Source organism: Rhincodon typus, chromosome 2 (assembly GCF_021869965.1).
Source record: "Rhincodon typus isolate 14 chromosome 2, sRhiTyp1.1, whole genome shotgun sequence".
NCBI classification, from domain to species: Eukaryota; Metazoa; Chordata; class Chondrichthyes; order Orectolobiformes; family Rhincodontidae; genus Rhincodon; species Rhincodon typus.
The window spans coordinates 9,423,489-9,438,805 of record NC_063333.1 but is presented as its reverse complement, the minus strand read 5'-3'; the positions used below and the strand labels follow the sequence as shown (position 1 = coordinate 9,438,805).

General features: G+C 42.8%; 1 protein-coding gene across 1 annotated transcript in view; it reads left to right on the top strand.

The window, feature by feature from the left end:
• hhatla (hedgehog acyltransferase like, a) overlaps positions 1-6,967 on the top strand; it is a 31,675-nt gene extending 24,708 nt beyond the window's left edge. Inside the window, exons 10-11 of the mRNA XM_048618320.1 lie at positions 3,864-4,008; positions 5,894-6,967. Of these exons, the coding sequence (XP_048474277.1) occupies positions 3,864-4,008; positions 5,894-6,006 (258 nt within the window). The 3' untranslated portion in view covers positions 6,007-6,967. The remainder of the gene's footprint in view (positions 1-3,863; positions 4,009-5,893) is intronic.
• Positions 6,968-15,317: the final 8,350 nt, after the last annotated feature.

The window sequence follows — 15,317 nt, the reverse complement described above, 5'->3', positions numbered from 1 at the left end:
GCCTTCCTGCTGCATCTCTGTGCTAGCTCTCTGTGTTTCATGTACAAGTTACTCCAAGTCCCTTTGTGTTGCAGCTTTCTGCAGATTTTCCCCATTTAACTAATAATGTTATTTTGTTATCCCTTCCAAAATTAACAACTTCATATTTTCCCACATTATACTCAATTTGCCAACTTTTTGCACACTTACTTCACCTCCGAATATCTCCCTGTAAATTGTTTGTATCCCTCTCACAATCTGCCTTTCCACCTATTTTTATGTTGTCTGCAAGTTTGACTTCAATACATTCCCTTTCTTCCTCCAAGTCATCAATATATATTGTGAACAGTTGTGGTGCCAGCATTGATCCCTGTGGAACCCCAACTGTTACAGGGTCACCAAGCTGAAAAAGAACCCCTTATCCCAACTCATTTATTTCCTGCTGATTAGCGAATTCTTTATTCATGCCACTATACTACCTTCAACACACCTACTACCTTCTGACTTAACCTTTTGTGAGGTATCTTGTCAAATGCCTTCTGGGATTCCAAATATAACACATCTACTCGTTCCCCTCTATCCACTCTAGTTGAGACTGCTACAAAAAAAACTTTAATAAATTAGTCAGACACAAGTTCCCTTTCACAAAGTCATGCTGACTCTGCTTGATTAGATTATGATGTTCTAACTGTTATACTATTACTTCCTTAATAACTGATTGCAATACTTTTCCAACAATAGATGTTAGGCTAATTGGCTATAGTTACCTGCTTTTTGCTCCCTCCCTCCCTTTTTCAATAGGGCTGTCACATTAGCAGTTTTCTAATCCTCTGGTATTTCTCCAAAATCCAACAATTTTTGGAAAATTACAACCAATACATGCACTATCTCTGAAGCTACCTCTTTTAGGATCCTAAGAAGTAAGCCTTCAGGACCAGAATATTTATCTGCCTTTAGCCCCATTAGTTTGTTTAAGACTGCCTCTCTAGTGATGATGATGGTATTTAATTCCTCCCTTCTATTCTTTAGTATTAACAGAATGTTTAAAGTATCTTCCACTATAAAGGCTGATGCAAAATATCTGTTTAACTCCTCTGCTATTGCCTGGTTCCCCAAAACCATCTCCCCGATTCATTTTCTAAGGGGCCTGTGTTCACTTTGACCTTTCTCTTCCTTTTTATAAACTGACAATAAGAGTTTATTTAAATATATATATTCCTCATTATTTTTGCCCTCATAGTTTACTTTTTCTTTCTTTATTATATTTCTCAGTCCTCCTTTGCTGGATTCTGAATTTAACCCGGTCTTCGGGGCTATTATTGACTTTTGTCTTTTATATGATTTTCCCTTCAACTTAATATTCTCCTTACTTTCCTTGCTTAGCCATGGTTGGTTTATCTTTCTTTTAGAATCTTTCCTCCTTACTGTGATGTGTTTTTGCTGAGAGTCATGAACCTCCTTAAATATCTGCCACTGCTTGCTTCCTGTCATTCCTGCTAATCAATGCACCCAGTTCACTTTAGCTAACTCTATCCTCATTTCATTGAAATTCCCTTTATTTAAGTTAAACATAGTTGTTTCTGATCCCCGTTTCTGATTCAAGTTTCTCACTCTTGAACTGAATATTAAATTCTGTCATGTTATGATTGCTATTTCCTAAGGAATCTTTTACTCTGAAGTCATTTATTAAACTTGCCTCATTACCAGATCCAAGATACTTGCTCCCTGGTTGACTCCATGATGTAGTGCTCTAGGAAGCCATCCCTATTGCAGACTATGGATTTGTTGTCGTAGCTATCCTTTCCAATCTAATTAACTCAATCAACACGAAGATTAACATCCCTCATAATTATTGCTGTATTCTTCCTACATGCTGCTATTATTTGTTGATGTATAGCCTTTTCTACAGAGTGGTTACTGTTTGGGAGTCTGTACACTATTCCTACCAATGTTTTCTTTCCCTTTCTGTTTTATTACTTCAGCCCAAATCGACTCTATATCATCTGAGCCTCGATTATCCCTTGCAGCTGTCCCTTTTTCATCTCTTATTAATAATGCTGCCCCACCACCTATTCCACCCCTCCTGTCTCTCCAAAAGTTCAAATGTCCCTCAATGTTAAGTTCTCAGTTTTGATTTCATTATAACCACATTTCAGTAATGGCTATGAGATCATGTTCACTTGTCTTGATTTGCGCCATCAGTTGGTCTACCTTATTCTGAATGCTTTGTGCATTAAGATACAAAACCTTTAGGTTTGTTTGTTTACCGAATTTTCCTTCACTTTTAAGGTTCATTTCTGGTAACAATTAGCCCTGTCACTAACCTGCAATTCTACTTCCTCCTTTACTGTTGATTTTATAATTTCCCAAGCAAATGAACCAATCCATCTGCTAGTTTAAAGTCCTATCCACAGTCCTAGTTATGAGATTCTCCAGGACTGTGGTCCCAGCTTAGAGCCAGTCCCATTGAACAGCTCCCTCCTTGCCCAGTACTGGTGCCAATGTCCATGAATTGAACCCACCTCTCCCACACCAATCTTTCAGCCATGCATTTACTTCTTTAATCTTGTTAATCCTGTGCCAATTAGCTCTTGGCTCAGGTAGAGTTTAGGGAAGGAAATCTGACATTCTTACCTGGTCTGCGACTCCAGACTTTCAATAATATTGTGGTTGGGCTGGGGCAGCATTTATTGCCTGTCCCTAATTCCCTTGGAGAAAGGGGCAGTGAGCCTTCTTGAATAGCCACAGTCTTTGGGATAGCAAGAACTGCATATGCTGGAATCCGTGGTAACAAAGTGTGGAGCTGGAGGAACACAGCTGGCCAGGGGAAGAAGGGTCCTGACCCGAAACGTCAGCTTCCCTGCTCCTCTGATGCTGCCTGGCCTGCTGTGTTCCTCCAGCTCCACATAGTGTTATCACTGATTCCAGCATGTGCAGTTCTTACTATCTCTGAGGACAGAATTCCTGTTGCTCCTGGATTGGAGAGTTTTTACGATAATGGTCATTGTTTTGGAAACAAGGCTTTTATGAACTGAATTCGCATTTCTCTAGCTGCTTTGGTTAGATGTAAACATATGTCACCAGATATTATTAAGCTGGAGAGGGTTCAGAAGAGATTTACCAGGATGTTCCCAGGTGTGGAAGGTTTGAATTATGGGGAGAGGCTGGATTGGCTGGGATTTCTTTCACTGGAGCGTAGGAAGTTGAGGGGTGACCTTGTAGAGGTTTATAAAATCATGAAGGGTATAGATAAGATGAATGGCAGGTTTCGTTTCCCTAGGGTGGGGGAGTTCAAGACTAGGGATAAGAGGAGAAAGATTTAATAAAGACATGAGGGCAATATCTTTACACAGAGTATGGTTCCTGTTTGGAATGAATTTCCTGAGGAAGTGGTGGATGTGGGTACAGTTACAATGTTTAAAAGATATTTGGAGAAGTACATGAACAAGAAAGGTTTGAACGGATATGGGCTAAGCACAGGCAGGTGTGACTAGTTCTGTTTGGGATTATGGTTGGTTTGGATGGCTGGACCGAAGGGTCTGTTTTCATGCTGTATGAATCTATGACTCTATTAGCCTGACCCACTGGTTTAATAGTCCAGTGACATTACCATCGTCTCTTCTTTTATAGTTCTGAAGAAGGGTCACTGGATCCAAAACATTAACTCTGCTTTCTCTCCACAGATGCTGCCAGACCTGCTGAGGTTTTCCACCAATCTCTATTTTTGTGTCTGATATCCAACATCCACAGTTCTTTCAGTATATTTCCACCTTTTTATTGTGTTCCTTTGTTGTGTTACCCTGCCCAGCTGCTATCCCCACCATTTCTGTCAGCCAGAAGGACAATGGTGTGGTTTACATGTTTTTTTTTAAATTTCTTCACAGGCTAACCAAATATCTGAGGCAATGTCCCGGCGAATCAGAGGAGTCTTTGGTGCTGCAAACTTCTGGGCCATTATTTTGTACAACGTCCTTTCACTGAACAGTGTTGACTTTGCTCTCTTGGTTGCTGGAAGGTTGTTCCTCACTGGTAAGCTTTATCAAAGGCCATGGAGCTAATTAACAACATTTCAGCAAAGTTGACCTTGGGCAGGTTTATTTTCATCATCATTTCCCACTGTTGCCAGGCATCCACCAATGCCAATCACTGCCTGGGTGCCAGGAGGAAAGGGTCTATGAGTAACATAGGGGGCAGCAGAGTGGCTCAGTGGTTAGCACTGCTGCCTCACAGCACCAGGGACCCAGGTTCGATTCCAGCCTCTGGCTGTGTGGAGTTTGCACCTTCTCCCTGTGTCTGTGTGGGATTCCTCCAGGTGCTCCGGTTTCCTCCCACAGTCCAAAGATGTGCTGGCTGGGTGAATTGGCCGTGCTAAATTGCCCGTAGTGTTCAGGGATGTGTAGATTAGGTGGGTTATAGGGGGATGAGTCTGGATGGGATGCTCTGAGGTTCAGTGTGGAGTTGTTGGGCCAAAGGGCCTGTTTCCACACTGATTCTATGAAACATGGGGGAAAATCCGCATTCAATCATTCATCCCTGACCATAGTCCTTGGCTCTGCAGCTCCTAAAAGCACCACGTTTGAACTCTGGTTAATAGCTCCTGTAGTTGTAGTAGAGTACTGTACTCAGTTCCCTGTTCCCATTTCCAGTAAGCTGAATAATACAAGTCAAGAATGTTGAGTAATATTGGGCTGTGATGCCCTCCCTAGTTAAATAACTTCATTATCTAAGTGGGAACAAGAAGAGTGGCAATTTGGACAATATACAGGAGGGAGTTTTTTTTATTCACTTGTGGGATGTGGGTGTCGCTGCCTGGGCCAGCATTTATTGCCCGTCCCTAGTTGACCTTGAGAAGGTGGTGGTGAGCTGCCTTCTTGAACCCCTGCAGTCTACTTGCTATGGATTGACCCACATGCCCTCAGGGAGAGAATTTCAGGATTTTGACTCAGCGATAGTGAAGGAACAGCGATATATTTCCAAGTCAGGATGGTGAGTGGCTTGGAGGGGAACTTGCAGGTGTTCCCATGTATCTGCTGCCCTTGTCCTTCTAGATGGAAGTGGTCGTGAGTTTGTAAGGTGCTGTCTGAGGATCTTTGGTGAATTTCTGCAGTGCATCTTGTAGATAGTACACACTGCTGCTACCGAGCGTCAGTGGTGATTGTGGATGTGGTGCCAATCAAGCGGCTGCTTTGTCCTGGATGGTGTCAAACTTCTTGAGTGTTGTTGGGGCTGCACTCATCCAGACAAGTGGGGAGTATTCCATCACACTCCTGACTTGTGCCTTGCAGATGGGGGGCAGGCTTTGGGGAATCACTTGTGGGATGTGGGATGTGAGTTACTCGGCGCAGTATTCCTAGCATCTGACCCATTCTTGTGGTGAATCCAGTTGAGTTTCTGATGAATGGTAACCCCCAGGATATTGATAGTGGGGGATTCAGTGATGATAATGCCATTGAATGACAAGGAATGGTGATTAGATAGTCTCTAATTGGAGTCAGTCATTGCCTGGCATTTGTGTGGCATGAATGTTGCTTGCCACTTGCCAGCACAAGCCTGGATACTGTGTTAATGGCCATGGAATTGGTGGTGATGGGTAGGAGTATTAAAGGAGAATAAGTGAACACATGCTCACACTCTATCCCTTCCATTCTCAATACATTTTCTTTAAGACGAGCCCTGCTTTATTTGTGAGAGTGACCTTCCGTTCTCTTAAATCAATTCTATTGCCAGTAAAGGCATCTGAGACTGAATGGCCACCTCCTGTGCTGAAGGTGCCATTTCCCAGCCTGAGAACACTCGAAGGAAGTGATTTGACTTGAGCCACTCACAGAGAAGGCTTTCGGTAAAGTATGATATCGTTGAATCCAGCTCCACTCTCTTGAGAAACTGTTTTTCTCTCTCTCTCTCTAAATTTCAGGATTTCCCTGGAGCCTGTTGAGTGTTCTCTTTGTGACGTACTGTGGGGTACAGCTGATCAAGGAGAACGAGCGAAGGTTGGCAATGGAAGCTGACAAAGAGAAAGTGGACTAGAGAACTCCCCAAGAGAGGCACGCAAATTGATCGAGGAAAGCTCATGCTGTGAGCAGTTACCAAATTGACCATTTGTCACATGTACAGAGAGATTTTCTGATTGCAGGAACAGACAAATTACCTAATTAAATTGTAATAACGTTGAACAGATCAATTCCCCTTCTTCCCTCAATTCCCCTTCTTCCCTCAATTCCTGCACTGTGTGTAAAGGAGAAAAGACTCCTCTCAGACTGTGAATCTCTTGCTCCAGAGGTTGCTGGAGGAGATCACTTGAGTTTGATTTCCCCCAGCCCACAACCCACCTCATTCAGTCCGACTGCAGCTGATATCCACTTTCCAATCTTCAGAATTGGTGTGAAGGAAACTCTCTCTCAGTTCGACTGAAAATCAGGCTGTCTCATCTCTCCCAACGCAGGGGGTTCCCAGAGACGGGCTGGACCCCTAGTGAGGCTGGAAACGCAGACTGGCTCCAAACCCACACACACCCAGACCCCACCCCACACAGATACACACTCCCACACATGCATGCACGCACACAGACACACACACACACACACACACCTCCCCACACAGGCACATACACATGCCGTCTAATGCACACAATTACTGGGAAGGCCACATGGAGATTTGTGGGTTTTGAGTGATGGAGTCTGCAATAAAAAACACTAACTGAGATCCTGAACAATTATCGTTCATTCATTACTGCTCTGTGAGCTTTCTTCTCCATCTAAGTATCTGTAAAGCTTGGCACGTTACTTGTCGAAAGTATAATTTATTCTGCTCAATCTTGAAGTTTTTATAACAGAAATCCACTCTGACTCAAGTGTTTGTGAAGGATAAATATAAATAACTAACTGTGAACTCCTGTACACCGACTTCCTGCCTCACTGTTCCTTTAAGCTGCACTGTGTTAATTTATAAGCACTTCACATACACAACAGAAATAAATGTTAAATTGGAATCGTGCCTCAGTTTGGTGCTTTGTTTTCTCGAGCCCTCAGAGCTTTCAGCTCCAAACACTTCACTTTTCACTTTAATCTATTACCTCTTTACAACCTCTGCCCCAGTTTTCTCCACTCCCACGCACACCTCCACACCCCAACCCTCTTTCATTTTTAATGGTATCAATCACATTTAAAAGATTAGCCGGGCCAATGGGCCAAGGAGTGGCAGATGGTGTTTAATTTAGATAAATGTGAGGTGCTGCATTTTGGAAAGGCAAATCAGGGCAGAACTTTAACACTCAATGGTAAGGTCCTAGGGAGTGTTGCTGAACAAAGAGACCTTGGAGTGCAGGTTCAAAGTTCCTTGAAAATGGAGTTGCAGGTAGAGAGGGGAGTGAAGAAAGCATTTAGTATGCTTGCCTTTATTGGTCAATGCATTGAGGACAGGAGTTGGGGAGTCCTGTTATGGCTGTACAGTACATTGGTTAGGCCACTTTTGGAATACTGTGTTCAATTTTGGTCTCCCTGTTATAGGAGGGATGTTGTTAACCTTGAAAGGGTTCAGAAAAGATTTACAAGAATATTGCCAGGGTTCGAGGGTTTGAGCTGTAGGGAGAGGCTGGATAGGCTGAGGCTATTTTCCCTGGAGTGTTGGAGGCTGAGAGCATCCCTTATATCATGAGAGACATAGATAGGGTGAATAGTCAATGTCTTTTCCCCAGGTTAGAGAAGTCTAAAACTAGAGGGCTTAGGTTTAAGATGAGAGAGGAAAGATTTAAAAGCGACCTAAGGGGTAACTTTTTCATGCAGAAGATGGTGCATGTATGGAATGAGCTGCCAGATGAAGTGGTGGAGGCTGGTACAATTATACCATTTAAAAGGCATCTGGTTAGGTATATGAAAAGGAAGGGTTGAGAGGGATATGGACCAAATGCTGGTAAATGGGACTATTTTAGAATACCTGGTCGGCATGGATTAGTTAGGACTGTTTCCATGCTGTACTATGACTCTAAAAGACATTGTTTGAGGCGGTACAGAACCTTTTGTAACCTTAGGATTTGTGCACAGGAAGCTCCCACATAAAGCAAGGCAAAACAAATCTGGATTTTTTTTGTCTTGCTCTCATCAGGATCAATACAAGAGTGCCAAATTTCAAATGATTAGAACACTTTCTATTGCAGGAGAAAACATAAGTACAGATTGGTTGGCAGGTTAATGTTGGCTAACAGAGGCATTGCCATCAGAGAAAGCAACAGGAAGCTCAAGGAGATAGTGAGGACCGCAGATGCTGGAAGTCAAAGCCGATAAAATGTGGATCTGGAAGAGCACAGCAAGTCAGGCAACATCAGAGGAGCAGGAAAGTCGACGTTTCAGTTCTGGACCCTTCATCAGGACTTTCTCTAAGCTCTAGGTCCTCCAAGCTCTCAGGGAATCCAAAAGAGGTGTAAGGCTTGAACATACTCCTTTTGTTTGCTGAGAACAGGACCCTGTATCTGAATGAATGTAACTTATAGCATGGGTAAGTGGACCACATTACTACCTCTATTTTCTCATGTAGTGTAAGATGCTGTGATTGTTTGAAATTTGACATTCTTGTATCTGTCCTGATGAGTGTAAAAACAAAACCCTTCGGTAACATGCGCAGCTTGCAGCAGGATTTGAGGAAAAATGACAAGAACATCAGTAAATAGTTAAATGATAAATATTGTGCAGCACTCTCTGTCACGGGATGGGGTGAAAATGGGTCCTCTTGGCTGGGTGCAAAGAAAATAAGACACAAACAAATCAAGCTTGTGGGGGGAGAGCGGAGAATGTAAGAAAATGGAGGTCAGACATCATAAGGTCCGGCTCTGAAGTAGTAGAATTTAATACTGAGTATTTAATATTCGATATTGTTCAATGTTAAGTGTTATTCCTCAAGCTTGCGCTGTGCTTCATTGGAACATTGTAGCAAACCCAGGACAGAAATATGAGCATGGGAGCAAGGTCTTAGTTTTGTCAAGTTTACTTTGATGTAAGCCGAGAGGACCCATTTCACTCTTCCATACCGTAATTTACACCGATTTAACAACACTGTTTCCCTTTCAGTCCAATTAGCAAACTCTTTTTTTTTGGAATGGGCCTCCAGCCCATCTGTACATCTTACTCCTCCTCCACCCCATCAAAGTTATAAAAACCACCATTTCCATAGAAAGGACTGTCTCTGGACTGTTCAAAATGCATATGTTATAGTTTACGAAAATTGGAAAATGGACATTTGTGTATTGCTGGGTTATGAAAGATTTAACATGTGACTGCTTGAAACAGCCATATCTAAAGGTTAAAGGAGACTACGGTCTATTTATTGTTTACAAAAAGATGATTTTGGAAAGCAGAATCTAGCAAGGTTTTAAGAGAGAGATTATGGTGGAGATTAATTGCTTTAGTTATTGAGCAAAATGAGCTGAAAACCCCATATTGATCTGTTACCTTTGTCTAACAACAGCCTCTGGACTGAAGTATTGAGCGTTCTTTTCCCCAGTCACACTGAGGAGATATGGGGAAATGCTGGATATGTTTGCAGGAATACAGTTCTGGTTCTCTCAGTCTGTAGGAGAACTCAGAGCCTGGAGCTGAATGCAGTGAACTCTGTATTTTTCTCAGTGAAGTAATTTAGAAAAAAAACTGAAAATTTCAAATATCCAAACTCCTGTTTCTCATCTGAATCTGGACTGAGATTTTGCATTATTTTGTAACCCTTTAAAACATTCATTCACGGATGTGGGCACCACTGGCCAGGCCAACATTTATTGCCCATCCCTAATTGCCTGGAGGACAGTTAAGAGTCAATCACATTGCTGTGGGTCTGGAGTCACATGTAGGCCAGACCAGGTAAGGATGGCAGTTTCCTTCCTTAAAGGACATTAGTGAACCAGATGGGTTTTTATAACAATCAACAATGATTTCATGGTCATCGTTAGACTCTTAATTCCAGAGTTTTTTAAAATTTTGAATTCAAGTTTCATTGTCTGTCATGGTGGGATTCAAACTGAAAGCAATGTGGGCCTGTTGAGAAGAAACTGAAGGAACTGTGAGAACTACCCTTTTTAGTTTGGATACTTGGTCCACAGGATTTTCCTTACTCTTGCACTCATTGTTCTGTGGGTGTGTGTGCATGAGAGTGAGTGAGATTAAGGCTGATATAGTTTCATTCACACAGCAGTTTAGTCGATAACCAGTTTGTCACTTGTTTGAAGAATACGTTTGTCTGCAATAAACGTGCAAGTTTTGACTTTATTGACAAACCTAGTGAAACTCTCTTTTGTCTTAGTTATCAGGAATAAAGAGAAACAAACTGACCATATTTTTGGTGATTGAGTTAAAGAATGGAATCATAGAATCTCTACAGTGCGGAAAGAGGCCATTTGACCCATCATGTTTTACAGTGATCCTCTGAACATCACCTAAACCCATCCACCCTATCCTACCCCTGTAACCTTGCATTTCCCATGGCTAATCCACCTAGCCTGCATATCTCTGGACACTATGGGGCGATTTAGCACGGCCAATCCCAACAACTAGGGAGAGAATAGACCTCCTTAAAGCTCAATGAGGTCGTAAATGTGTGGAATCACAGGAAATGGGAAAGATACTAAATTAGTATTTTGCAATAGTATTTACTGTGGAGAAAGACATTGAGACTAGGGAACTTGGGGAAATAAATATTGATTTCTTGAAAACGATTCACATTACAGAACAGAAACTGCTGGAGTCTTAAAAAACATAAAGGTAGATAAATCTCTGGGAACTGATCAAATGTATCCCAGGACATTATAGAGAAGCTAGGGAAGAAATTGTGGAGTCCCAGCAGAGAGATTTGTATCATCTACAGCTGCAGGTGAGATGCCAGAGCACTCGACGGTGGCTAATGTAATGTCTTTGTTTAAGAAAGGCTGTAAGGAGAAGTGTGGGAACTATAGACCTGTGAGACGAACATCAGTGGTGGGTAAGTTGTTGGAGGGGATTCTAAGAGACAGGATTTATATGCATTTGGAGAGGCAAGGATTAATTAGGGATAATCAACATGGCTTTGCGCATGGGAAATCATGTCTCACTAACTTGATTGAATCTTTTTGAGGACATGACCAAAAATATAATTGAGGGCAGAGTGGTAGACGTTGTCTACGTAGACTTTAGTAAAGGCTTTGACAAGTTTCTGCATGGTTAGTAAATTTAGATCACATGGGATTAGGGGAGAGCTTGTCAATTGGATACAAAATTTGCTTTATGGTAGGAGACAGAGGGTGGTGGTGTAGCGTTGTTTTTTGGACTGGACCAGCAGTGTTCCACAGGCATTGGTGCTGGGTCCACTTTTGTTGTCATTTATATAAATGGTTTGGATGAGAATTTAAAAGTCATGGTTAGTCAGTTGGTAGATGACACCAAAATTGATGGTACAGGGGTCAGTGAAGAAGCTTGTCTAAAAGTACAATGGAATCTTGATCAGCTGGGCCAATGGGCTGAGGAGTGGCAGATGGAGTTTAATTTGGATAAATGCAAGATATTGCATTTTGGTAAGATGAATAAAGGCGGGACTTATTTAGATAATGTTAGGGCTGTGGGTAGTGTTGTTGATCAGACGGACGTAGGGGTTCCGGTACATAATTCTTTGAAAGTTGCATTGCAGGTGGATAGGGTGGTGAAGAAGGCATTTAGAACGCTTGCCTTCATTGCTCAGACCATTGAAAATGGGAGTTGGGACGTCATTTTGAGATTGTACAGGACATTGGAAGGATATTATTGAATTGGAGAGGGTTCAGAAAAGATTTACAATGGTGTTGCTGGAACTGGAGGGTTGAGTTATAGGGAGAGGCTGGGTTGGCTGGGATTATTTTCATTGGAGTGTAGAAGGTTGAGGGGTGACCTTATAGAAGTTTATAAAATCATAAGGGGTATAGATAAGGTGAATAGCAAAGGTCTTTTCCCTAGAGTGGGGGAGTTCAAACCTAGAGGGCATATTTTTAAGGTGAGAGGGGAAAGATTTAAAAGGAACCTGAGGGGCAATTTTTTCACACAGAGGGTGGTTTGTATGTGGAATGAATTGCTAGAGGAAGTGATAGATGCAGGTACGGTTATAATATTTAAACAACACTTGGACAGGTACAAGAATAGGAAAGGTTTAGATGGATATGGGCCAAATGCAGGCAAATGGGACTAGCTTAGTTTGGGAAACTTGATCAGCATGGATGAGTTGGACCTAAGGACCTGTTTCTGTGCTGTATGACTCTATGACCTTCGCATTTTTTAACTGCGGAAGGAAACCAGAAACCAAGCACTCAGCAGAAACCCACACAGTTACAGGGAGAACATGGAAAGTCCACACAAACAGTCAGTCACCCAAGGCTGGAATCAAACCTGGGCCCCTGGCATTGTGAGGCATAGTGCTAACCAATGAGCTATTGTGCCACTCCAAATTGATTGAATAAGAAATTTACACTTTAAGTACCGCTCATAGAGTATCAGGGCTCAATTCCCAGCTCACTCCTTCCACTAACCAGCATTTAACATATCACACATCTCCAATCATAGTTCTCAATTTCGTTCTTACACATGGAAACTAATTATGAAGTGAGGTTGACGTTACTGCAGATTACAAATGCCCCAAGGGTAACTGTGTAACAGAGATTTGTGACCCCCAAATCCTATTCCGTGACACCACCTGGGACCCATGAGTGTAACATTTTAACTGTTAAGAATATGTGAGCCATGGATGAGTCATTTGGATCTGGGCTGAATCCCAGAAACAGAGCATAATCCAAGAGAACAGAGTTACAAAGGCAAGGCAGAGCTAAAAAAAACCGAGGTGACACATTCTCCACAGTTACAGTCTAATTTTGGCCAGACACTAAGAATCTTTCATCCTTTTAACCTTTAAAAGGGCCCTTCTGACAGCAGAAGTGGGAATTGGCATTAATGCCAATAAGTGTGGGGTTTGGTCAAATACGTATATAAATACACTGCAAATCAGTCAAGGAGGTTAGATATCTCAATTTACTTCAGACATATTGGCTTGTCTAACCAGACAATATTGCTGTCAACACTAGGCATGTTGCTGTGGTGACATTTATAATCCCTGAATCAAATGTGTGATATAATTATAAACCAGGTTCTGGCAGCCAATGTCTCTTTCACATGTGGACTGAGCTGAAGGCCGTCCTGAAACGAGGCCCCTGGAGCAGGGTTTGTTCCTAATGGGAGAGAGGGAGTATGAAAGACCGTTGAGAGAGCTGGGACCAACTAGAATGTCTGGAGAGTGGTGGGTAGGGAGGAGTCCTCTGGTGGCAGAAACACCAGGACGAGCTGGATACGGCTCCACCCAACCCTGAATCTCCCTGCAAGAGAGGAGCAGGCCCCGGGCTGACTCCCCAGGCACAGACTCTCAGGCGAGGCCCAGGCTCCAGGTCTGTGGCTAGGCCCGGGCGCCCGAAGGAGGAGAAGTGGCAATCTTGGCACAGCGTGGCTATCTCCCGGTGAGGTTGTCTTGGCCCTGTGTGGCAATCTTGTCCCAGCGCAGAGGTCTCGTCACTGAGTGGAGGTCTTCTTTGTCTCTAGGGATTTCAGCAGCCCAGCATGGAATCTCGTCCAGGAGAGGTGTCTCAGCCCAGCATGGCGGTCTTCTTCGGCAGACGCTTCCAGCCCAGTGTTCCAGCAGCCCGGCGTGGCGGTCTCATCCTCGCTACATGTTCAGAATATTCCACTGTTCCTTGTGGGGAGGTGATGGCCTAATGGTATTATCAATGGACTGTTAAGCCAGAGACCAAGATAATGTCCTGGGGACCTGGGTTCAAATCCTGCCATGGAATTTGAATTCAATAAGTATCTGGAATTAAGAGTCTAATGAAGACCATGAATCTGTTATCAATTGTCAGGGAAAACCCCACCTGGTTCACTGATGTTCTTTAGGGAAGGAAACTGCCATCCTTACCTGGTCTGGCCTACATGTGACTCCAGACCCACAACAATGTGGTTGACTCTTGACCACCCTCTGGGTGATTAGGGATGGGCAATAAATGCTGCCTGGCCAGCAATAGCCTCATCCTTTGAATGAATAAAAAAAATTGGCTTTTGTTGAGCCCAGGAATCAGTAACCAAACTGTGATGAATTTTGTCTTAATTTTACTTTTTTCTTATTATTATGTATGACTTCTGACATTGATGTAGGCACTGTGGTGGGGTGACATAAAAAATTTCACTGTATTTTTTATGTAAAACTATACATGACAATAAACTTCTATTCTATCATCCTTGAAGCAGCCTGTAGGGGGCCGCCAAACAGCATCAATCATGATACTCACAGCGTGCCTCACTGGATATTTTCAAATAAGAGCTACGTGCCATAAAAACCTCCCTTTTTGACTGAATATTCAATCACATGCCTTATTATCGCCTCACATGAAAGCAAAATACTACAGAATGTAGGAATCTGAAACAAGGCCAAAAATGAATACTGTAAATATCCAGAAGGAGACAATGGAAATTTTTTTCATTCATTCACGGGATGAGGTTGTCGCTGGGCAGGCCAACATTTCTTGCCCATCCCTAATTGCCCAGAAGGCAGTTAAGAGTCAACCACATTGCTGTGGGTCTGGAGTCACATGGAGGCCATACCAGGTAAGGATGGCAGTTCCCTTCCCTAAAGGACATTAATGAACCAGGTGTTTTTTTTTCCCTAACAATGGATTCATGGTCATCATTAGATTCTTAATTCCAGATACTTGTTGGATTCAAATTCCAGCATTTGCCATGGCTGGATTTGAACCCAAGTCCCCAGAACATTATCTGGGTCGCTGGATTAACAGTCCAGTGATAATACCACTAGGCCATTGCCTTCCCTGGAGAAATACTCAATGGAGGCAAAAACAAGGAGAGGCTATAAATGCCCTTCCAGCACTGCTTGTGGGTCAGGGGTAGCAGGACTACATCCACTCATCCCAACAACAGCCCCTTCCCCCAAGATGATCTGATTTCCTGGAACAGCTCCTGCCAAATCAGACAGCCCCTCTTCCCATTCAAAAGACCTTTCAGAATTGGAGATTGGATTCCTCCAGAGATCAGGGATTAGCCTGACCAGGATTGGATCTAGAATCCAATCAGAAAGTTATATCCCCCTGGCTTGGAAAGGTTGAAACATTTGTCCCAGATGTGAGTGAGCAGTTACAATCCCATGATGATAACACACTGGACAAGTCATTTCCCACAGTGAAATCTGGCTTGATAGATCACGAGTTTGTTATTGAATTTCGATTACCATGGCAGTTAGTAAGCAAATGTATTTACACAAGGCTGTCAATGCACTTTCGACAAAAGAACTTTAGTTTATTATAGAAA